Source organism: Toxotes jaculatrix, chromosome 3 (assembly GCF_017976425.1).
Source record: "Toxotes jaculatrix isolate fToxJac2 chromosome 3, fToxJac2.pri, whole genome shotgun sequence".
Lineage (NCBI taxonomy): Eukaryota > Metazoa > Chordata > Actinopteri > Toxotidae > Toxotes > Toxotes jaculatrix.
In genome coordinates, this window is record NC_054396.1 from 29,184,087 (window position 1) to 29,209,489 (window position 25,403).

A 25,403-nucleotide genomic window follows, 5' to 3' on the forward strand; every position below is an offset into this window, starting at 1 on the left:
AGTCAAAGTGCAAACTGTGACCTGACTCTGAATATGTACAATAAGAGAGACTGTTAATAATGTGACTCCATCAACTGACATAGAAACAGTGAAAGTTCAGTGTTTAATGACAAAGGTTGACTTAATAATTGCTTCATGTTGTGTTCAGCCTCTGCATTGCAGTGATGCTCCTGTCTGACAGACATGTTGCTTCATTCACTGCAGCAGAGTGTTGCTTTGCTTGATTCCAAGCAGAACTTCCTTCAAATCCAACATGAGCTTTTGACTTGAAGTGAAAATGGAAATGAAAACAAGAGTGAAACTGTCCACGTTGTGATTTCTGAATCTGCTCACAGATCCTCCTCCTCTGTCTGAAGCTGAAAGCAGGAGTTAACAAATGTTCACCACTTCACACATTCACTGGAACACAATGTGAAAATAGGTCCTGAAACACTGAAGCTTCATTGACTTTTATTAATGAGTTCAAAGTGGATTTAGCTTGAAGAGCTGGAGCTTCCTGAGTCTCATGCTGCATCATTCAGACTGTGGATCTCTCTGCTCTGAATGTGGCCCAGTAGCTGTAGAGCTGACCCACCACCTGAGGGCAGCACAGTGAAAGGCTTCAAACAGAGACTTTATGAACGTCTGTGGCTTCATCACCATTTTTAGATGGAAGAGGAACAAATTCCTGTTTAAGTTTCCTGTCTGCTAAGTTGATGATATCACACAAGTTCTCTGACATATGTTTTGTTTTGTCTCCTAGATGGTGGTTTACCGGGTAGCAAAGGAGAAAATATAAGTGAGTCCTGATTCCCATGACGTCTCCACTTCTCATTTTTGACATGAGACTAATTGTCCATCACTTAAAGAGAAGCACATAATGATGTGAATATTACTGAGCAGTTATCAGTGGTGGAAGAAGAACTCAGATCCTCAGATCAGAACTCTGAGTGTCACATTAACTTTCTGTCATCTGTTTCAGAGCCTCACACTGGATTGATTCTTGCTGCAGTTCTTTGTTTTGTTGCTGGTGTTTTTACAACTGTGTAAGAACTAAAGGTAAGTTTAAATAATGTTTAGTTTCAACATTTTCATAATGAACAAAGAAGAAAACAACAGATTGTTTGTATCGGTCTGATGTTCAGAGTCTTGAAAGTTGTGTTTATCTTCTCAGACGTGCAGCGTTCTGTTTGTTTTTACACTCAGAGTCAGATCAAGTCATTTGGGATTTTCTTTAATATCATTTTTTTTCCTTCCTGCAGGTCGACCATCAGACGCAGGTTCCCCCCTTAAAGACTCCAATGGTTAAAGACTCAAACCTGTTCAGGATCCTTAACTACCTTTACCTGAGCTGTGAAACCGCTGAAGTGTGTGTGTGTGCTGTTGTGTGTCTGTTTAGTGAGAAGCACTTTGAGTCTTAGACCAAGACAGTGAGGACATTTTGGCTGGTCCTCACTTATTTCAGGCAGTTTGAGAGTTGACAGCTGGTTTTAAAGTTAAAGTTAGAATTAGTTTCAGGTTAAGGTTAGGATTAGGGCTGTGCTTCCACAGATAGTTGTGATGGTAGTGAGGTGAAAAGTCAGGTTGTTGTGGTGCTGAATGTGCATGTAGCTCATTCTGCTCTCATATGGAAGCATCACCACGACCACAGATTTAAAATGGACCAAGTTACAAAGAGACCTGACTGAACCAGGACCAGGCCTGAACACCAAACTGCTCCTGATGGTTAGACCTGTGTGTGTGTGTGTGTGTGTGTGTGTGTGTGTGTGTGTGTGTGTGTGTGTGTGTGTGTGTGTGTGTGTGTGTGTGTTAATGACAAATATTAAAGCTCTTTGAATGAAAGCTCTATATGAATGCAGCTATTTAACAAATACTGTCTCACTGCTTGTAGTTCTTCTCTGAGTCAGACATGGGTATTGACAGAAACATCAGACTTCACTGAACTAAAACCTGCTGCTCTGCTGGAAATGAATGTGAATATTTTGCAGCTGAAGTGAAAAATAATTTGACTTAACATTTTATTTTGAAATCTGTGTTATTGACAGTATTTGGGAAAAGCATGTTTTTTCTTCTTCTTGTTTATGTTGTTGCCTGATGATGCTCCTGCAGGGCGTCATGTGATCTCAGTCAGTGTTGAATCATTTCTGTCCAACGCTTTGAATAAAAGATTTTAAACATCAAACTGTGTGTTGTGACTGTTCTGGATGTTTCTGTCTGTTCAAACTTTGACAGAAGAAACTAAAGTGATTTTCCTGCGTTGGTGGAATTCTGAGACCATCTTTGATTTTCACACTCAAACATGAGCGTTCCAACACATCAGCACCTGATGATTGTGAGGACATTTAAAACGCTGCTGTTCCTGTTATCTGAGCTCACTGAGTGACTTTATAGGGTTTGTTGTTTTATTCAACAGACTAAAGTCACCACACTTAAATAAGATAAGATAAGAAATCCTTTATTAGCAGTGTAGTAGCTTAGATTAAATCTGTGTGTGTGTGTGTTTAATTCACTGTTTCCAAAAACTCTAAACATTCAAACATTTTCATCTTTATTAGTTAGAACAGTCCAGAGACAGACCGGAAACGAGCAGAGAGACAGAGGCCTATGACAGGTAGCACGGGTCCAGGTCTGGATTTAAACCGTGTGTGTTTCGGTTGTGTGATATAAACCTTCACCATCAGACCATCCGGACGCCTCAGGGAAAACAACCTGTCCGCTTTCCTGCTAAATTCATGAGTCATGGCTGATGAAAGCGGGGATGCGGCTTTTATTGTGAAGGGCTCGGTTTCGCGGAAGCCGGGAAACCGAAAGTGTTAGTGATGAGCCAATCACGGTGTCAGGAGCAGCCACAGCTTCGTTGCACAGAGACGTTAAAGTGACGGTTGATGTTCAGGTGACAGCAGCAGCTATGGAGCTTCTTCCACTCGTGTGTCTCTGGGTCCTGACTCGGTCCGGATCAACGTTTGCTGCTGAAGACGGTAAGAAAACTGGAGTCGGACCGAGAATCGGACTGAAGTGTGTTTATTATCTGTGACTGACTTTTATTTAGATGACAAACCTGTAAACATGCAGGAGTGTGGAGCCAGAGCTCTGGGAGCATCAGGCTGCAGCTGCAGCTGTCACATCTGGATTCAGCTGAAAACACAGATCATCAGCACAGGATGATGACGTCATCTGTGTCCTGATCATCACAGCGGATCGATATTAAATCATCAGCGTCCTTCACATTCACATCAGCCTATAACAGACCTGCTCAGTGTTTAGATGTGGCTTAGAATTTAGCAGCTGTCGTTTCCAGAGGTGCTTTGTAACTGTGCATGTGGCGTCAGTATAATGCTGCAGATGTGGGCCCGGTCCGGGTTTTGGTGGGGCCGGATGTGCTTATCACAGAGGTGTGTTTGACTGTTTGTCTTCAGTGTGTCTCAGGAAGTGTCCTTCCTCGTTTCAGAGCTGCTGTCTGATCTCTGCACCGACTGTGTCACTTCACACTCTTTCACTTGTGATGAAACATAAAAGCTGAGGCTGCAGCCTGAAGCTGTTTGTAACGAGCTAAAGAAAAGAAACTACAGAGAAATCTAAATTAATCAAAGACGGTTTTTGCAGGTTGATGTTCATATAAAATGTGAATATTAACATAAACTTATTATTCTGATCAATTTCAAACTATTTCAAACTATTTTTCTTTCTCTTATTCTTTTCTTTTTTTACTTTATCTTTATGAATTAATTTGTTTTTTAAATTTAATGAAGCTACAAAAGTTCAAGAAAAACATGAACATTATGAACATAAGACATAAGAAGACATTCACAGAAAATCCAACATATTCTCATTAATCAGCAGAGCTACAGTAACAGCATCAGCACATATTTAGAAATAAACAGGACAGAAAGAAAAAAAATTCTCATTTTCAAAGGAACATAGTGATAAAATGATCAAAGTTATAAAGTGAACTGTCTCTTAGAGCAGCTGTCCTGTGCGTCTTTGTTTCCTTTTGTTTTGGTGTGTGCATGCGTGTGTGTGTGTGTGTGTGTGTATGTGTGTGTTAGTGTGTATGTGTGTGTGTGTGTGTGTGTGTGTTTGTGTGTGTGTGTGTGTGTGTGTGTGTGTGTGTGTGTGTGTGTGTGTGTGTGTGTGTGTGTGTATGGGGGTGGTGGAGTTGGCAGGTATCACAGAGGTGTGGTTGATGGTCTTGTTTCACAGGAACTCTCCTTCCTGGTGTTTGATTGCTGCACTGATTGTGTATATAAAATATAAAAGCTGTGTCTGCAGGTCTGTGATCAGCAGGAACAGTCATGTTCCACTGAACTGGATGTTATTTAACACTATTAGTCATATAAAAGTGGATGTTGTGTGATAATTGTCGACCCTCCAGCTGTTCACACATGTTCTCTTCTCTGTTTCACTCGTCATGTTTGTGTTTGTATCTTCCTGCTGCCAGAGACAGAAGCTTCTCCTCTGTTTATCCAGCACTTTTCTGTCTGGACTCCAGCTTCTCTTTCAGCTCGTTGACTAGTTTTCATGAGGTCAGAGTCACAGCAGCTGGAGCTCAGGTGTTACACCTGACTCAGGCAGGTGGAGGTGTGTCCTGTGAGGTTGGCTCGTTGTAGCTGGTGGTTTATTGATTATTGTGACAAACAATATGGAGATCAACATCATATTTATGTTTTTACACCCCCCCTGTCTTAAATGATAAGAGCTTTCTATTCCTACAGCGGCTGGAGAGTTCACTGGCTGTGGTTTCATTAGTGTAGAACAGTGGTGTTCAGTCAGCTGATCTGTTAGCATCACAGCTGGACTGAAGGACTGACAGGACAGTGGACGATACCTGACAGGTGTTTCTATTATTGTGTCCACTCCCCTCATATCAGCGAGGGGAGTCTGAATAACAGAAACACGTCTTCATCCTGTCTCTGTGGTTCATGGTAATGACTTGGTGAATTCTTTGTGATCACCTGTGATTGTTTGTGTGTTTCCTCTTCAGCCTTTTTCCATCAGCTCATATAAAACACTGTCTTCACACTGTGAGTCCTGTTCATTGGAGTTTCCGGTCATTTGCTTTGGGCCTCAGCTGTAAGATGTTTTTCCAAACAGTCTGGTGTGTGCTGCCGTTTCCCCCCTGACTGTTCCACATGAGCAGATGTTAGGTGTGAGATTAACAGATCTCTGTTCCCCCCCAGCTTTCCTCGAATCATTAGGAAACAAAATGTCTGTCACAGCAGTGAAGCAGGATCGTTTGGTTGTGACAGTTGTTGCTGAGTCCAGTTCATCAAATCCAAATGTGAAAGTTATGAATAGAACTTTCTCTGGTGTTTGATGAACAGCTGAACTTTCCACAGAGAATTTGTTAAATTCAGAAACAAAGACCAAAAACTGTTTAATTCACTATACACCTGAATATACTTAACATCTGTCTCTGTCTTTCAGGACCAGCTGTCATCAAAATGGTCGTGAAAGAAGACAGTGACGCCATTTTGTCCTGCTCCCTCAGCACTGCGAGCATTAAGCATGAGGTCTTTGACTGGAAGAAGGACGGTCAGAAGGAGGTGTTCTTGTACGATAAGGGCAGTGTTTACGGTAACGGCCATTCAGGTCAGGATGAGCAGTTCAGAGGACGGGTCTCTCACTTTCCAGAGCACCTGGACTCTGGTAACGCCTCCATAGTTATCAGAAAAACGAAGGCGACTGACAGTGGAAACTACACCTGTGATTTTCCATTTCATCAGCCGAAGAGACGATCCCACATCAGGCTTATTGTTGGTGAGTGTTAAACCATGCTTCTTATTTACAGACATGACTGGTTCAAGTGTCCTTGATGGGCTCAAGTCAAATGTTCATCACAGAGACACAGAGGACGAGGCTGCAGATCAGCTTCAGCTAAAGACGCCACATCGTTACTGCTGCGTGTTCATGACGTGCTGTTTAAATCTGAACTGGAAACAGCTGAGCGGAAAAAAAAGGTCCGAGTCAGAGACATCAAAAAAATCTGACAGCGAGGAAATCTCCCTCTTAGTGAGATGAACTACAGACAAACATCTAACACAATCCATTCAGCTCATTTTATCAGAGATACACAGTTTGTGTCTTTCATGTGGTAACAAACTACTTCAAATATGAAACAACAGCAACAGAAGTTGGTTTCTGTTTATCTGATGTGACTAAAAGGTTAGCACTCAGTACTGTGAGGTGGTTAGCCTTAGTGCTAACCACCTCACAGTAATGAGTGAACAGTCTGTTCTTCCCAGTCTGCAGATACATTTGCTGTGTGAATGCAGCTGATGGGCCACAGTATTTACAGACTCACGATGAACTGATGCCTTAACGTCACGGCCGGTTTCTCGTCTGCAGTCCCAGTCAATCCCATGTAGAATCTGTGGGACTGTAGAATCCCTGAATTAGCATTATCTGTTAGCATGTGCCAGATATACCGTCTCTCTCACTCTCCCACTGCCTCCTTTCCCTCATCTCTCCCTCTTCTCTCCTTCTTTCCCTTTTCCTGTGCTCCACCTTGATCGCATCCTGTTGCTGATTGGCTGGATTAGAGCTGTGTGGCTCGGTCCAGGTCATTGTGTTTGGTTCCCATGTACAGAGACAGGGTTGTGTAGGAACACCAGATGTTTTAACAGCTCACACACAGAACAGACAGAGACTGTGAGGAGATATTCACTGAATATGACAGAAAGTGTGTTGGATGAGAGTCACTCACTCTGTGTAATAATCTGTGTAATAAACAGGCTGATAGGTTTCAGTTCCATGTTGATGATATCACACAACCACTGACATCAGGGTCGCAGGCAACCTCCGCACCTTAAAAGGTTAAAGAACAGAAGTGATGAAAACATCCCAGGTGAGTCCTGATTCTGATGACGTCACTGAGCTCTGTGTCTCACCTGTGTGTGAGTTTGGCTCCACAGGCCTGAATAAAGCTCATATCTGTAAACCTCAGCGTGTTCAGCTGACTGCCATCAGTCCTCTTTGTGCAGGTTTACACTAATTACTCATCACTTCAACGTCTCGTAGGTTTGTGCAAAGTTTCCTGAAGGTTATAGTGTTTAGATTTGTAGAAATATTCTATGATATTAACTGTGTTGTGTTTTACTCAGAGGTTTGTAATATTTATTCTCCCATCACTGATAAACATTACTCACCTCAACACAGTAAAAACACTCCAGAGGAGCCTTTCACCAGCTTTGACTCCACAGAAGAAATTCATCCAATGTGATGATCAGTTTTTCATTGTGGCAGCATGAGACTGTTGATCAAACACACTCAGTGTCCACTTTATCACGTTCACCTGTTCAATCTGCTGCAGTTCAGTTCAGCAGCTCTGCCATAAATTCCACCTTTACAAAGTTTACAATGTTCAGTTTCTGTTGACTTTGTCAGAAATGTGGAAATTCACTTCTATGATTATCACTGAGCTCATAGTTAAAGCTGCTGTTGTTCTGGACGACATTATACTGAGAGCTGTTTCTGTTTTTTTGTCCTCCCTGTTTACAAACATGAGAGGGTCAGAATATTAGGAACAGGTCTGAATATAACACAGTCCAGTCCAACACCATCACTAACTATGAGCTGAGAGATAAAACATAGAAATGAATGAAAACCTCTGTGACTGTGTAAAAGCTGAACATTATAGGCATCAGAAAAGGTTCAGTTGAGTTACATTAGATTGTACAGGTGTACCTAATAAAGTGGACACTGAGTGTGTGTATCACTGACACAGTTAAACTCTGATCACACACTTTGAACCATGTGTTTCATATTTTCTAACATAAGTTTTATATAATTTTAGAGGAATAGAACAAATTTCATGTGATTTTGTAGCAAAACAAACTGACCAGAAATTCAAGAGTTGTCCAGATTTCTTTGTTGTAAATGTGCTTCTGTCATGGTGTGAGTCAGAAAGAGTCAAACAGTGTTTGCAGCTGTGAATATTTCCTTTATTGTTGGTGTCAGTCTGATTGTGCAGGGATGTGCAACCAGTGTTTGTATTGTGTGTTTGTGTTTCTCTCTGTTCCTGAGTTTTCCTCTTAAACACACTGTAATCCACAGATACGAGCAGAGGAACAAAAAGATCCTGGTGTTACACGTCTGACCCTGGAAACGTTCTTCATAAGTTATTGTTGATGTTCACAGGTTCAGCTTCAGAGCCGTACATCAGGACAGTTGAACACACAAAAAACTGGGCTCTACTGCAGTGTAAGGTTCTTGGTGCTTTTCCCAAACCTTCTGTACAGTGGAAGGACGGAGCTGGAAACATCCTTCCTGCTGAAGAACTACAGGTCTCTGAGAGAGGAGGCAGATACGACATCATCCTCCAAACTACTGTGACCAAGACCGGCTACTATCTCTGTGTAGCCACACAGAAGGAAATCAGACATCAGATTGATTCTGAGACACATGTGTACATCCGTGGTGAGCTACTTCCTGGTTATATTTCTGTGCTTAAATATTTTTTTTCATTTATTCATTTGTTAGTTTTCATATTAACATTTGTTGAGAGTGAACACAAAACAAACTGGGATGAAGACGTGTGTGTAAGTTTTTAATGTTTCAGACTGAGTCAGATTTGTTCTGAGGCTCTGAGACTCCACTTCATTAATCTACAGAGAGAAGAGGAAGAATGAGAGGATGAGGAGGGAAACAACAGAAAGAACTGGAGTTTGTAGTGAACTCTGAGATCAGACTGATCACACACACACACACACATATACTGAGACTCACTGAGGCTCTGATCAGCTGTAACAGATAGATTAGATAGAGAGACAGTGCTTTATTCATCTCATTGGGTAATTACAGTTTTACAGCAGCAGAGTCAAACATCAGTCACATAACAAACAATAGAAAGACTCAAAGATGTAGATCAGATTTTACTCACTGATGTTTTTATTCTTTTATTTCTTCATTACAGAATAGAATAGATCTTTATTGTCATTGTCACAGGTACAACGAAATTCAAAGTGCTCTCCAGTCAGTGCATTAAGAAAATATTAAAAAGAATAAATAAATAAAACATATAGAACATATAGTAACATTAGCAGCATACATAACAGACATACACACGCAGTCATACACACCAAATCATTGCCTAAAAACAGAGTATTGCATATTATTTTTTTGCAGTATTGAGGGTTGTTATTGCGGTTGGATAAAAACTGTGTTCAAACAGGAAGTGACCGGGATGGTGGATGTCCTTTATAATGTTCTGTGCTTTTTTCAAACAGCGAGAACTTTGTAGTTCTTCCAGTGTGGGGAGAGGGCAGCCGACTATCTTTTGGGCAGTGTTGATGACCCTCTGGAGGGCTTTCCTCTGAGCCACTGTGCAGCTGGTGCAGCATACACACATGCAGTATGTTAGTATGCTCTCAATGGAGGCACGATAAAAGGACACCAGCAGTCTTTGTGCGATGTTATTCCTCCTGAGTATCCTCAGGAAGTACAGTCTCTGCTGGGCCTTTTTCAGCAGCTCAGAGGTGTTCACGCTCCAGGATCGACTCTCCTCTATGTGGACACCCAGGAAGCGGAAGTCTTCCACCCTCTCCACACAGTCCCCATTGATGGTTAAAGGTGTGATCTCTGTTTTCTTTCTCCTGAAGTCTATGATGAGCTCTTTGGTTTTTGAGGTGTTTAGGAGCAGGTTGTTTGCCCTGCTCCATGTTGACAGTCGCTCCACCTCATCTCTGTAGGCAGACTCCCCCCCACCCCCGGAAATGAGTCCCACCAATGTAGTGTCATCTGCAAATTTCACCATTTTGTTGCTGTGATGAACAGGGGAGCAGTCGTGTGTGTAGAGGGAGTAGAGCAAGGGACTCAGCACACAGCCCTGGGGAGAGCCAGTACTGAGGCTTAGGGCTGTGGATGTGTGGTGGCCCACTCTGACCCTCTGTCTGCGGTCAGAGAGGAAGCTGTCTATCCACATGCAGATTGACTGTGGAAGCCCCAGGTCCCCCAGTTTGACCACTAGCTTGTGAAGGAGGATGGTGTTGAATGCAGAGCTGTAATCTACAAAGAGCATCCGCACATAGCTCCCTTGCTGCTCCAGGTGTGATAGTGCAGTGTGGAGTGCTGTGGCTATGGCGTCCTCTGTGGACCGGTTTGCTCTGTAGGCGAACTGGTGGGGGTCAAGGCTGTGGGGTAGGGCTGCTGTGATGTGACTACGGACCAGTTTTTCAAAGCACTTCATCACCACTGGAGTGAGTGCCACTGGTCGGTAGTCATTGAGGCTAGAAATGTGGTGTTTCTTGGGCAGGGGGACTATAGTTGAGGATTTCAGGCAGGGTGGGACAGTGGATTGTGCCAGGGACTGGTTGAAGATCTTTGTGAGGATTCCAGCCAGCTGATCTGCACAGTCCTTCAGCACGCGTCCCGGGATGCCATCAGGACCAGCTGCCTTTCTCGGGTTGACGGCCCGTAGCGTACGCCTCACCTCATACTCTTCGATTTTGAGGTCTCCGCTACTGTGGGCCACGTGGTGCAGTGGTGCTGACTCAACTTACAAACTTAAGTCAAAGTGCAAACTGTGACCTGACTCTGAATATGTACAATAAGAGAGACTGTTAATAATGTGACTCCATCAACTGACATAGAAACAGTGAAAGTTCAGTGTTTAATGACAAAGGTTGACTTAATAATTGCTTCATGTTGTGTTCAGCCTCTGCATTGCAGTGAGGCTCCTGTCTGACAGACATGTTGCTTCATTCACTGCAGCAGAGTGTTGCTTTGCTTGATTCCAAGCAGAACTTCCTTCAAATCCAACATGAGCTTTTGACTTGAAGTGAAAATGGAAATGAAAACAAGAGTGAAACTGTCCACGTTGTGATTTCTGAATCTGCTCACAGATCCTCCTCCTCTGTCTGAAGCTGAAAGCAGGAGTTAACAAATGTTCACCACTTCACACATTCACTGGAACACAATGTGAAAATAGGTCCTGAAACACTGAAGCTTCATTGACTTTTATTAATGAGTTCAAAGTGGATTTAGCTTGAAGAGCTGGAGCTTCCTGAGTCTCATGCTGCATCATTCACACTGTGGATCTTTCTGCTCTGAATGTGGCCCAGTAGCTGTAGAGCTGACCCACCACCTGAGGGCAGCACAGTGAAAGGCTTCAAGCAGAGACTTTATGAACGTCTGTGGCTTCATCAGCATTTTTAGATGGAAGAGGAACAAAAACTGTTTTAGTTTCCTGACTGCTGAGTTGATGATATCACACAAAAACTCTGACATAGGTTTTATTTTGTCTCTTAGATGGCGATTTAAAGGGCAACAACGGAGAAAACACAAGTAAGTCCTGATTCTCATGACGTTTCCACTTCTTATTTTTGACATGAGACTAATTGTCCATCATTTAAAGAGAAGCACATAATGATGTGAATATTGCTGAGCAGTCGTCAGTGGTGGAAGAAGAACTCAGATCCTCAGATCAGAACTCTGAGTGTCACATTAACTTTCTGTCATCTGTTTCAGAGCCTCACACTGGATTGATTCTTGCTGCAGTTCTTTGTTTTGTTGCTGGTGTTTTTACAACTGTGTAAGAACTAAAGGTAAGTTTAAATAATGTTTAGTTTCAACATGTTCATAATGAACAAAGCAGAAAACAACAGATTGTTTGTATCTGTCTGATGTTCAGAGTTTTTCCAGTTGTGTTTATCTTCTCAGACGTGCAGTGTTCTGTTTGTATTTACACTCAGAGTCAGATCAAATCATATGGGATTTTCTACAATATCATTTTCTTTTCCTTCCTGCAGGTCGACCATCAGACGCAGGTTCCCCCCTTAAAGACTCCAATGGTTAAAGACTCCAACCTGATTAGGATCCTTTACCTGAGCTGTGAAGCCTCTGAAGTGTGTGTGTTGTTGTGTGTCTGTTTAGTGTGAAGCACTTTGAGTCTTAGACCAAGACAGTGAGGACATTTTGGCTGGTCCTCACTTATTTCAGGCAGTGTGAGAGTTGACAGCTGGTTTTAAAGTTAAAGTTAGAATTAGTTTCAGGTTAAGGTTAGGATTAGGGCTGTGCTTCCACAGATAGTTGTGATGGTAGTGAGGTGAAAAGTCAGGTTGTTGTGGTGCTGAATGTGCATGTAGCTCATTCTGCTCTCATATGGAAGCATCACCACGACCACAGTCTGTCCCTGACCTTAACCAGGTGTTTTTATCCAACATTCACACCTGATTGATGCACTGATGTTCCAGGTGAGCAGAGGTGTGAAAATCAAAGTAAAGATTTAAAATGGACCAAGTTACAAAGAGACCTGACTGAACCAGGACCAGGCCTGAACACCAGACTGCTCCTGTGTGTGTGTGTGTGTGTGTGTGTGTGTGTGTGTGTGTGTGTGTGTGTGTGTGTGTGTGTGTGTGTGTGTGTGTGTGTGTGTGTGTGTGTTTATTAATGGCAAATATTAAAGCTCTTTGAATGAAAGCTCTATATGAATGCAGCTATTTAACAAATAATGTCTCACTGCTTGTAGTTCTTCTGTGAGTCAGACATGGGCAGTGACAGAAACATCAGACTTCACTGAACTAAAACCTGCTGCTCTGCTGGAAATGAATGTGAATATTTTGCAGCTAAAATCAAAAATAACGTGATTTTATTTCATTTTATTTTGAAATCTGTATCATTAACAGTATTTGGGAAAAGCATGTTTTGCTTCTTCTTGTTTATGTTGTTGCCTGATGATGCTCCTGCAGGACGTCATGTGATCTCAGTCAGTGTTGAATCATTTCTGTCCAACGCTTTGAATAAAAGATTTTAAACATCAAACTGTGAGTTGTGACTGTTCTGGATGTTTCTGTCTGTTCAAACTTTGACAGAAGAAACTAAAGTGATTTTCCTGCGTTGGTGGAATTCTGAGACCATCTTTTATTTTCACACTCAAACATGAGCGTTCCAACACATCAGCACCTGATGATTGTGAGGACATTTAAAACGCTGCTGTTCCTGTTATCTGAGCTCACTGAGTGACTTTATAGGGTTTGTTGTTTTATTCAACAGACTAAAGTCACCACACTGAAATAAGAAGCAGTGTAGTAGCTTAGATTAAATGTGTGTGTGTGTGTGTGTGTGTGTGTGTGTGTTTAATTCACTGTTTTCCAAAAACTCTAAACATTCAAACATTTTCATCTTTATTAGTTCGAACAGTCCAGAGACAGACCGGAAACGAGCAGAGAGACAGAGGCCTATGACAGGTAGCACGGGTCCAGGTCTGGATTTAAACCGTGTGTGTTTCGGTTGTGTGATATAAACCTTCACCATCAGACCATCCGGACGCCTCAGGGAAAACAACCTGACCGCTTTAATGCTGAATTCATGAGTCATGGCTGATGAAAGCCGGGGTGCGGCTTTTATTGTGAAGGGCTCTGTTTCGCGGAAGCCGTGAAACCGAAAGTGTTAGCGATGAGCCAATCACGGTGTCAGGAGCAGCCACAGCTTCGCTGCACAGAGACGTTAAAGTGACGGTTGATGTTCAGGTGACAGCAGCAGCTATGGAGCTTCTTCCACTCGTGTGTCTCTGGGTCCTGACTCGGTCCGGATCAACGTTTGCTGCTGGAGACGGTAAGAAAACTGGACTCGGACCGAGAATCGGACTGAAGTGTGTTTATTATCTGTGACTGACTTTTATTTAGATGACAAACCTGTAAACATGCAGGAGTGTGGAGCCAGAGCTCTGGGAGCATCAGGCTGCAGCTGCAGCTGTCACATCTGTATTCAGCTGAAAACACAGATCATCAGCACAGGATGATGGCGTCATCTGTGTCCTGATCATCACAGCGGATCGATATTAAATCATCAGCATCCTTCACATTCACATCAGCCTATAACAGACCTGCTCAGTGTTTAGATGTGGCTTAGAATTTAGCAGCTGTCGTTTCCAGAGGTGCTTTGTAACTGTGCATGTGGCGTCAGTATAATGCTGACTGTTTGTCTTCAGTGTGTCTCAGGAAGTGTCCTTCCTCGTTTCAGAGCTGCTGTCTGATCTCTGCACCGACTGTGTCACTTCACACTCTTTCACTTGTGATGAAACATAAAAGCTGAGGCTGCAGCCTGAAGCTGTTTGTAACGAGCTAAAGAAAAGAAACTACAGAGAAATCAAAATTAATCCCAGACGGTTTTTATGTTTGCAGGTGGATGTTCATATAAACTGTGAATGTTAACATGTTATCTTATTATTCAGATCAGTTTCAATCAGTGTCTTGTGAGGTTGGCTCATTGCAGCTTGTGGTTTATTGATTATTGTGGCAAGCAATATGGAGATCAACATCATATTTATATTTTTTATTTTCTTTCTAAATCAGCAAAAATACATGAAAATGTGTTTGTACTAAATCATAATTTCAGTGTATTCAGCTTCACTGTGTTTCCGTGTGACCCCCTTGCGAATTTATGTATTAGTTTAAGTCACATTTAAAGAACCAGAGGAAGTGAAGTTTCACTGTGTTTAGTTTCCTTCTCTTTATTTCTCCCACACAGGCTCATTTCTTTTCCACCGTGCAAAAATACCTGTTTGTGTGGTTTTACTTGTGTGTGTGAGGAAACAGAGACTGTTTCTTAAATGATATAAGGGCTTTCTCTACTTACAGCTGCAGAAGAAGAACAAATTAATTGCTTCTTGATGCAGGTGTTTCAGCCAACTACAGACCTTTATCTAACCTGAGAAAGTCTCCAATCAACTGTGTGACTCCCTACTAGGGAGTCCCTAGGACAATAATTTCAGGATTTTCTCTGTGTGAATCATGGCACAGAGACATCGTCCATGCGATTGTTACTTCTAGGCTAGATTATTGCAGTTTCATATTATCAGGCTGCCCCAACAAGTCTCTAAAGACTCTCCAGCTGATTCAAAATGCTGCAGCATGAGTTCAGACAGGAAGCAGGAAACCATATCATATTATTCCTGTATTGGCTTCTCTGCATTGGCTCCCTGTAACATCCAGAATAGAATTTAAAATTCTGCTCCTTACCTACGAAGCCCTCAAAGGTCAGACACCATCATATCTCAAGGAGCTGATGGAACCTTATTACCCTGCTACAACTCTGCCCTCCCAGAATTCAGGTCTACTAGTGGTTCCTACAGTCTCCATAAGTACAGTTGGTGACAGATCCTTCAGTTATCAGGCTCCTCTGCTGTGGAACCATTTACCAGTTTGGGTCTGGGAGGCAGACTCCTTCTCCATGTTTAACAGGAGGCTAAAAACCTTCCTCTTTGATAAAGCATATATTTAGTTCTGGCTTAGGCTTTGCTTGAACCATCAGCTAATTCAGCTGCTATTAGCTCAGACTGCCGGGGGACTTTCCATCATGCATCGAGCTCCTCTCTCTATCTGCTCTCATTCATATTCCATTAATACACGTTACTAACTCAACTGTATTATCTCTGTTGTTGTTCACTTAGTGTAGTTTCTTCTGCCTCTGTGTATCTCTGTGTATCTCTGTGTATTTCCTGCACCTCTGACCAATGAACATTCTTCCTTAGTCTCAGTAGCCTTAACAGACTGTTGGCTAAACTGCCTGTAAACTGGAGCTTCAGAAAACCTGAGGTGACACATGTAATTTATATTTTTTGTCTTCTAGGGCCAAATGTCGTCACTGTGGCTGTGGCAGAGGGAAGTGAAGCCATCTTACCCTGTTCCCTTGGCCCTGAGCAGAATATCCAGCAAATGGTCTTTGACTGGAAGAAAGATGGTGGGAAGGAGGTGTTCCTGTATGATGCTGGCATTCATTACAACAACGGCCGTTCAGGTCAGGATGAACAATTCAAAGGACGCGTCTCACATTTTGAAGAACAACTGAGGCACGGCAACGCTTCCATAATGATCCGAAACACAAAGTTAGCTGACAGTGGAAACTACACCTGTGTTTTTCCACGTGTCAAACCAGAAAGAAAAATATTCAACATTGAACTCGTTGTTGGTGAGTACTGTTATAAAACATGTTGTTAATTTTACACTTCTGTTGTAGATGAGTATGTTGATAAAACAGTTTGTTCATTTTAAGTGTTAGTAATGCATTTCTTTCTCTTACCATCCCTAAATTTCTTAAAATGTTAATGTCAACCATAAAGGAATTATTGCACATTTCTTTCTGTCCTTATATGTTTGTTAGTTCAGTAATGATTTAAACTATTTTTTACAGTTTATTACTTATAAACTGATATTTACATTGATGCCAATGTTATAATATTAAAATTAATACAGTTCTTCCAAATCCAAGTTTGTGCTGTGGAGAGGGACCATAAATACCTGAAAAGTTCTTGTCGTTCACCACTTTGGCACAGAGTGAGATATTTCCACAGCTGTTGGATGGATTGATATTATCAGTGAGAACATGTCAGCTGCTGTGCCTAAGTACAGTATCACAGAACCCCTCGTGTGGCCATAGAGTCTTCATCTTATCTTCCAGTCAGTCAGTTACATGGTTGTTTAAAGAGAAACCTGTAGAGGTCAGTGCAGCTACACATCTGTTAACACAGGCTGTGGTGTGGAGTTGCTCCTTAAATATTAATAGTATTAAAGAAACACTTCCTTACTGGTTTTATTCTGTTTGACCACAGTTTATCAGAAATTCCCCTCTGACATGAAGAGTTTCATCTTCTCTCAGACTGAATAAGATGCTCTGCTCCTGATGAGCTGAGGCTGCATCTCATTAGTCTCCATAGAAAATGTGATGGTCCCATCAGGTACCAGCACACTCTGTGCAGCATATGCTAACGATACATGTTAATAAGCATTTAAAATCCCATTTTGAAAGTGCAGTAACAATGAGATGAGACTGATGTGAAGAATGGTTGTGGGGGCCACTCGTTTCTGTCAACTTTAAGGTGAACACTCGTGTGGTCTGATACGAAGCTCATCTTTTATGTGAGTGAGCTCATAGCTGCTTTTAAAGTTCCAGGTTGGTTCCAAGTTTCAGGGTTTAATTCCAATACTGTGTGTGTGGTCTGTTTGGAAATATAATATAATCACCCATTATTATGTTATGTTTTTCCTTTTAGATCCAGATCCAGAGCGCTTTATCTTAACCTTTTAAGGTGCGGAGGTTGCCTGCGACCCGAGATTTACACGTAAAACTGAATAAAGGAATAAACTGTATATTTCCATGTTGACTGTAAACGTAAATACAGACATGTTTTATCTCATTTTAAAGCTCAGATCTTCGTTTTTTCAACCAATTTAAGAGTTTTCAATAACGGTTTACGACATAAGATATTAGCGTCCTACTTTACGGCAGTAAACTGTTAGAAATGAACCTGCTAACCTGTCTCTCTGTCGATAAAAAAAACATTTATTGATCGAAAAACAAACATTTAAAGACAAACCGGGCTCGTTTTAAAGAACAAAGAAACACAGATTAAATCCAGTTCGTTTAAATTCAAGCGGAAGTAAAAATAACCGGAATAAAAGCGGATTATTTCCCTCGTTTAGTTTTAACGCTGCTCCTCAAATTTCCGAAGCAACGACATTTCGGTCAATTTTAAAGTTTTGACCAAACATTTGACCAATGATGTTCAGTATCTCTGAAATCAGTAAACGCCCAGGAACAGAACAAACCAATCAGCTTCTTTCTACGACATAAACTGAGGAAACTAACGGTGTTTTAACTCCATCAGCCAATCAGAGCACCGCATCGCTACGCGAACTCCACGCGCGCTTTATTGACAGCTGCTTTCATCCAATAGAAAGTCAGCACCGTGAAAACACTGTGAGTTTGTAGCCGGTAAAATTACCTGCCTGACCATATATGGAAGTTGATGTATGTGGCCTTTGTGTGGTGGTGGGACACCCACATCACAGATGAAGTGTTTTATCTGTCAAAAGAGACGCGATTCAATGACACTAAATATGTAAATCTGTATGGAAATATTAACAACATCTGCTTTTAGTCAACTTTAACATTTAGGGCCATTTTTCAGAGTCATTAAAGACATTTCTCATCATTATCTGGAAACTTTGGAGAGGTTTTCTAAAGCTCTGCAGTCATCTGATGGAGATGCTCTGTACTGCACTTTGTCAAATATCTCAGAGCCTCTTTCTTCTATCAACATGAATTTTGGTGCAGGTGTTGTAAACAAGTGGAGGGAGAGACCCTGTGAATTTCAGCCTGATAGCTCTTATTATGACTGAGTTACTGAAGTTTGAAATAATAAGTAAAAGAAAAGAAAGAAGTGGTTTTTCCATTTTTCTGTGTGTGATCTTTAACCAATCCATCAATGTTTGGAGCAGAAATAAGACAAACACAACAGAAGAGAGCAGAGTGTTTGCTTTGCAGTGATGCTGAGGACATGTATCAGGTCTTCATAGACTTAGAAAAATAAAATATTTGAGATGAGTCTTTATAAATAGGTGGAAATGCACATGACTGAAATGAACCTTAAGAGGTTAAAGGACAGAGGTGATGAAAACATCCCAGGTGAGTCCTGACGTTGTCACTCGCCTCTGCAATGTGTCGATATTATCCAAAAAACGTGTCATGCAATCAGTTTAAAACTCATGACTTTGGATATGACTGTGTTCAAGGCTACATAATGTCGTAATTGCACATAACTACTATATAACTGGAAACATATATCATCAACAATTTGGTTCATACTGTATTCACAGGTGCAGCTCCTAAACCAGTTGCCAAGGTGCTTAATGTCACAGAGTCTGGGGTGCTGCTGAAGTGTGAGGTTCGAGGTGCCACTCCAGAGCCTAAGGTAGAGTGGCAGGACGGTGCTGGAAACGTCCTTCATGCTGAGGAGCCACAAATCTTAAAGGATGGAAGTGGGCGCTTCTACGTTACTCTCCTCACTACTGTGACCAGGACCAAGGCCATCTTCTACTGTGTAGCCAAACAGGAGGAAATTAACCATATCACCAAGGATGACGTCTACGTACATGGTGAGGTTCCTTTTTAATATACAATAATTTTAGATATTCATATTTTGTTAATTATTATAACTATCAAAACATCTTTAATAGTTCTTTGTTTGAACTATGATCAAAATGCTGTACATGATATTTTGTATATCATAAAAATTAAGAGTGTTTTGTTATATTTGCAGAAGAATCGTTTGAGACAAAAACTGTGGAAATGGAATTCAATGTCTACATTTTAGTCCAGAAACACATTTGTGTCGCTCTTGTGACACTCTGTCCCTAAAGGAAGGAAAAGTCACACTTTTCTCTGCTTACAGTCACCAGGGTTTTTAAAAATAACTATAAACATGATATTTGATTTTGTGAGACTAGTGAGAATAAACACTTGGAAATATAGTCTGCTTCTCTCAGGACGATAAAAGACGCCCATTTTGTTGCCCACATCTTTCCATCACCACTTGTTTTCTGCCTGCACAGACTGAAGGTCAGCTCCGACTCTGAGCTCCTTTTATCTCCAGTCTGTGGCTGGTCTGTAGTGTCAGTCCACAGACTGCCTGTACTGTTTCAACTGTTCAGTTTCACGCATGAAGTCAGTGGACTACCCCTTTATCACATTCACCTGTTCAATCTGCTGCAGTTCAGTTCAGCAGCTCTGCCATAAATTCCACCTTTACAAAGTTTACAATGTTCAGTTTCTGTTGACTTTGTCAGAAATGTGGAAATTCACTTCTATGATTATCACTGAGCTCATAGTTAAAGCTGCTGTTGTTCTGGACGACATTATACTGAGAGCTGTTTCTATTTTTTTGTCCTCCCTGTTTACAAACATGAGAGGGTCAGAATATTAGGAACAGGTCTGAATATAACACAGTCCAGTCCAACACCATCACTAACTATGAGCTGAGAGATAAAACATAGAAGTGAATGAAAACCTCTGTGACTGTGTAAAAGCTGAACATTATAGGCATCAGAAAAGGTTCAGTTAAGTTACATTAGATTGTACAGGTGTACCTAATAAAGTGGACACTGTGTGTATGTATCACAAGGGGAGCACATACTTTTGACCCTATGTTTCAGATTTATATCTCAAATTATTTTAGTGTAACAGGAAATATTGTTTACATTTCACAACAAATTTCCCATGATTTCTGTTCCAGATCGTTTTTGTTGCAAGAAATTCAATAGTAGCCCAAATATCTTTACTGTGTATTTGCTTCTGTCACATGAAGAATCAGAATTTCAGTCATATTTCCGTTTTTACATTCAAATTAATTTATTAATTCATTTGTTATTAGTTTTCAATAATATGAACATTTGTTGAGAGTGAACACAAAACAAACTGGGATGAAGACGTGTGTGTAAGTTTTTAATGTTTCAGACTGAGTCAGATTTGTTCTGAGGCTCTGAGACTCCACTTCATTAATCTACCGAGAGAAGAGGAAGAATGAGAGGATGAGGAGGGAAACAACAGAAAGAACTAGAGTTTGTAGTGGACTCTGAGATCAGACGCATAGTCTGACCTTAGAATAAGTAGATCAGATTTTAGTCAATGATGTTTTTATTACCGTAATATAAGCCGCACCCACTAAATTTTAAAAGAAAAAAATTGTACATATATATGCAGCACTTGACTATAAGCCGCAGGTGTCTACGTTGTAACATGAGATATTTACACAGAAAGATGCTTTTAACTTTTATATAAATAAATGCTTTTTTTCCGAATAGTGCCGGTAACACGGCAGTAAAACGGCTGGTTAAAAAACATAATAAATAATTAATACCAGAAAAGTAAGAAAAGTCATTGAGGCTATCTTCCTCTCACTCCTGCGCACTAAAACCACTGAAATCGTCTTTTTCAGTGTCGGAATTGAACAGCCTCAGAATTACTTCTCAGTCTCTCTTTCATTGTTTTGGTTGTTCTCTCTCGTTGGCCCATAAAAATCTATAAATTAGCCGCATCGTTGTTTACGCCGCAGGGTTCAAAGCGTGTGAAAAAAGTATCGACTTATAGTCCGGAAATAACGGTATTTTATTTCTTCACTAAGTCAAAGTGCAAACTGTGACAATAAGAGAGACTGTTAATAATGTGACTCCATCAACTGACATAGAAACAGTGAAAGTTCAGTGTTTAATGACAAAGGTTGACTTAATAATTGCTTCATGTTGTGTTCAGCCTCTGCATTGCAGTGAGGCTCCTGTCTGACAGACATGTTGCTTCATTCACTGCAGCAGAGTGTTGCTTTGCTTGATTCCAAGCAGAACTTCCTTCAAATCCAACATGAGCTTTTGACTTGAAGTGAAAATGGAAATGAAAACAAGAGTGAAACTGTCCACGTTGTGATTTCTGAATCTGCTCACAGATCCTCCTCCTCTGTCTGAAGCTGAAAGCAGGAGTTAACAAATGTTCACCACTTCACACATTCACTGCAACACAATGTGAAAATAGGTCCTGAAACACTGAAGCTTCATTGACTTTTATTAATGAGTTCAAAGTGGATTTAGCTTGAAGAGCTGGAGCTTCCTGAGTCTCATGCTGCATCATTCAGACTGTGGATCTCTCTGCTCTGAATGTGGCCCAGTAGCTGTAGAGCTGACCCACCACCTGAGGGCAGCACAGTGAAAACCTTCAAGCAGAGACTTTATGAACTTTTTTAGATGGAAGAGGAAGAAATTCCTGTTTTAGTTTCCTGACTGCTAAGTTGATGATATCACACAAAAACTCTGAAATGTGTTTTGTTTTGTCTCCTAGGTGACAACAACAAAGGAGAAAACACAAGTGAGTCCTGATTCTCATTATGTTTCCACTTCTTATATTTGAAATGAGACTAATTGTCCATCACTTAATAAGAAGCACAGAATGATGTGAATATTGCTGAGCAGTCGTCAGTGGTGGAAGAAGAACTCAGATCCTTTACTGAAGGACTAAAAGTTCTAATACAACAGAGGAAAAATACTCAGTTACATGTAAAAGTCCTGCTTTCAAAATTCAGTTGGAGTCAAAGTAAAGAAATATCAGCAAAATGTACTTGAAGTATGAAAAGTCAAAGTTTGACTTTTAAAAAGTTGAATATTTTACAAACTGATCTTGTTTTGTTTTTAAGATCAAAGTAACTAGTAACTATATCTGTGTGATGAATGTAGTGGAGTAAAAAGTACAGTATTAGTGAAGTAGAGGTGCTGAGCAGCATAATGTGGAAATACTCACATCAAGTACAAGTAGCTCCAAACTCTACTGAAGTACAGTAGCTGAGTAATTGTACTTAGTTCCTGTCCAACAGTGGCAGCAGTGCTTGTTGTGATCCAGAGTCCATCAGAGCCTGGGCTCAGGCTGTAGAAAACCTTGGCTATAGACAGATTGTCACACAGGTTTTCAGATGTCAGACACAGCAGGAGTAAAGCACAAGTCAGATGGAAACAGCCTAAAGTAGAGGAGGCAGGACAGAGATTCAAACATCTTCCTCCTGATCAACAACACGTCTCAGAAAGAGGAGGATGCTGCAACATCAGCCTCCTCACTACTGAGAGCAGAACCAGAAGCCAGCTCTCAGCTGTGCAGCCCAGCAGGAGGAAAGTGGCCATGAGATGGATGCTAACGTCACTGTGCCTGCTCACATTCATCCCAGTGCTGTTTTCATCTGCTGATAGTTTTAGATCATAGGAGCATGCACACGTTTAGTTGTTCTCTTTGTGAAGGCTGTGATGTCCAGTCTGCTGAACATGATCTGCAGTTACACTCTGAGTGTCACATTAACTTTCTGTCATCTGTTTCAGAAAATTACACTGGATGGATTGTTGCTGCAGCTGTCGGGATTGTTATTGGTGTTGTTGTAGGTGCCATCATTGTTCTATTTGTGCTTAAGAAGATGGGTCGCATCACACAACATTCAAATAAAGGTAAGTTTAAATAATGTTTAGTTTCAACATGTTCATAATGAACAAAGATGTAAACACAGATTGTTTGTATCTGTCTGATGTTCAGAGTCTTGCCAGTTGTGTTTATCTTCTCAGACGTGCAGTGTTCTGTTTGTATTTACACTCAGAGTCAGATCAAGTCATTTGGGATTTTCTTCAATATCATTTTCTTTTCCTTCCTGCAGGTCGACCATCAGACGCAGGTTCCCCTCTTAAAGACTCCAATGGTTAAAGACTCCAACCTGATCAGGATCTTTAACTACCTTTACCTGTGCTGTGAAGCCTCTGAAGTGTGTGTGTTGTTGTGTGTCTGTTTAGTGAGAAGCACTTTGAGTCTTAGACCAAGACAGTGAGGACATTTTGGCTGGTCCTCACTTATTTCAGGCAGTTTGAGAGTTGACAGCTGGTTTTAAAGTTAAAGTTAGAATTAGTTTCAGGTTAAGGTTAGGATTAGGGCTGTGCTTCCACAGATAGTTGTGATGGTAGTGAGGTGAAAAGTCAGGTTGTTGTGGTGCTGAATGTGCATGTAGCTCATTCTGCTCTCATATGGAAGCATCACCACGACCACAGTCTGTCCCTGACCTTAACCAGGTGTTTTTATCCAACATTCACACCTGATTGATGCACTGATGTTCCAGGTGAGCAGAGGTGTGAAAATCAAAGTAAAGATTTAAAATGGACCAAGTTACAAAGAGACCTGACTGAACCAGGACCAGGCCTGTGTTTGTGTGTGTGTGTGTGTGTTAATGACAGAAGTAAATATTAAAGCTCTTTGAATGAAAGCTCTATATGAATGCAGCTATTTAACAAATACTGTCTCACAGCTTGTAGTTCTTCTTTGAGTCAGACATGGGCATTGACAGAAACATCAGACTTCACTGAACTAAAACCTGCTGCTCTGCTGGAAATGAATGTGAATATTTTGCAGCTAAAAAAAAAAAATAATTTGACTTAACATTTTATTTTGAAATCTTTGTTACTGACATAATTTGGGAAAAGCATGTTTTGCTTCTTCTTGTTTATGTTGTTGCCTGATGATGCTCCTGCAGGGCGTCATGTGATCTCAGTCAGTGTTGAATCATTTCTGTCCAACGCTTTGAATAAAAGATTTTAAACATCAAACTCTGAGTTGTGACTTTTCTGGATGTTTCTGTCTGTTCAGACGTTTGTTAGACAAACTCACCACACAATCATATTTCAGTAGAACTTGAAATCTTTCACATTAATCTTCATGTTTCACGAGTCTCTTTTGTGATTTTTGGGGAAATCAGTCTGTTGTCAGAGGTGCTGGGACGAGATTTTAGAACAAATCCATTAACATGGGGTAATAAGTCTCTCAGTTGTGTAACAGTCCAGGAGATGTTACACACTTCACTGTGTCCTGTAGTAAACACTGTAATTCACAGGCAAAGACACTGAGAGATGTAGATGTAGATGAGGCAACAATGAAGTTTAAAGGGATTATTTAGTTTACATCAGGAATGCAGGAAACAGAAGACTGTTGATGAGTGAACCTGTTACTGTTTATTGTTGTAAGATAAATGATATTGATGTTTTTTTAACCTGTGCTCACATAATGTAATGTTATGAGTCTGTACCATTAGAGACGGTAGGTGGCGATGTACACATCTTACGTTGGTTCGCGAGGCGGAAACAGGAAGAAGAAGAAGAAGCGTAAACAGACGCGGCTGATTCAAACGTTAGTGAGATTTTTAGAAACGCGGTTGAACCTTTTCAGCACTCAGTGACTGTGAAAATAAAGTTCGCTTGTTATTTAGAAGTTAAACGGGGACACGCCGCGATCAGAAGAAAGCAGCGGCTGATCGCTGAGTGATGTGAGAGCAGATGTTTGACGGTGAGGACTCGGAGGTAAGACTCGGTGCTGAGAGGGTGGGAGACAACGACCGGAGTCATCTAATGACTGAATGACTAAGTTCTAGCTCACAATACAGGGTGAACATTATTTATTTATTGTATTGTATAAGTATCATTTTGGTAACAAGTTTTATGAGAAGATTCTGAAAATAACGTCTGTACAGATGTGAAGCCCTGATGGTTAATAAGAACTTGGTTTCTTTAAATCAGAGGTGGGCAGTTAATTTTCCCAAGGGGCCACATGAGAAACTGGGACTGTTGTGGAGGAACAAACCAACAGGCTGAACTTAATTCTGCTCAGTATTAATTTTATTGCTTTATAAAAAGCAGTAAATTATATTGTTTTGATTTGCTGCTACTGGTATGAATATATGTTATGATAAGGCCATGAAAATGTGAAGTAGGTCAAATCTAGCAGTAAAAAAAAAAATAGTATAAACAGCAATCATAATATCACTTTCATTTTATTTTGAATATAACATACTTTTAACCTTAATAAAAACACTGAAAATGTGTATGTTTTGCAGTATTTTAAAGACCAGCAATTAATTAACTATATACAAAAAAGCCATATGTGCTTTGGATGTTTTTCAGTTCTTTTTACATGATCAGAAAAATCCAGTTTGTCATGGGCCTGAACAAGTGCACTGAGGTCTGGTTAAACGTCTGAGGTGGATGTGTGAAGGACAGCTGACAGGTGATCATCAGTGTCTCCTGATGTGTGGAAGGTTCTCTTCTTTCAGAAAAGAGTAAAAAATCCAGCAGTGACAGTGAAGAGCTGTGCCAGTA

General features: G+C 40.9%; 1 protein-coding gene across 4 annotated transcripts in view; it reads left to right on the forward strand.

The window, feature by feature from the left end:
• LOC121179848 (butyrophilin-like protein 1) overlaps positions 1–23,454 on the forward strand; it is a 74,342-nt gene extending 50,888 nt beyond the window's left edge. Inside the window, exons 7-9 of one of the 4 annotated variants that reach the window (XM_041034920.1) lie at positions 11,224–11,259; positions 11,443–11,519; positions 22,925–23,454. In XM_041034920.1, the coding sequence (XP_040890854.1) occupies positions 11,224–11,259; positions 11,443–11,510 (104 nt within the window). In that variant the 3' untranslated portion in view covers positions 11,511–11,519; positions 22,925–23,454. Of the gene's footprint in view, positions 1–742; positions 779–961; positions 1,039–1,241; positions 1,627–11,223; positions 11,260–11,442; positions 11,520–11,723; positions 11,993–22,924 lie in introns of those variants that run through there. The other 3 variants (XM_041034921.1, XM_041034922.1, XM_041034923.1) reach the window with 3 other exon arrangements.
• Positions 23,455–25,403: the final 1,949 nt, after the last annotated feature.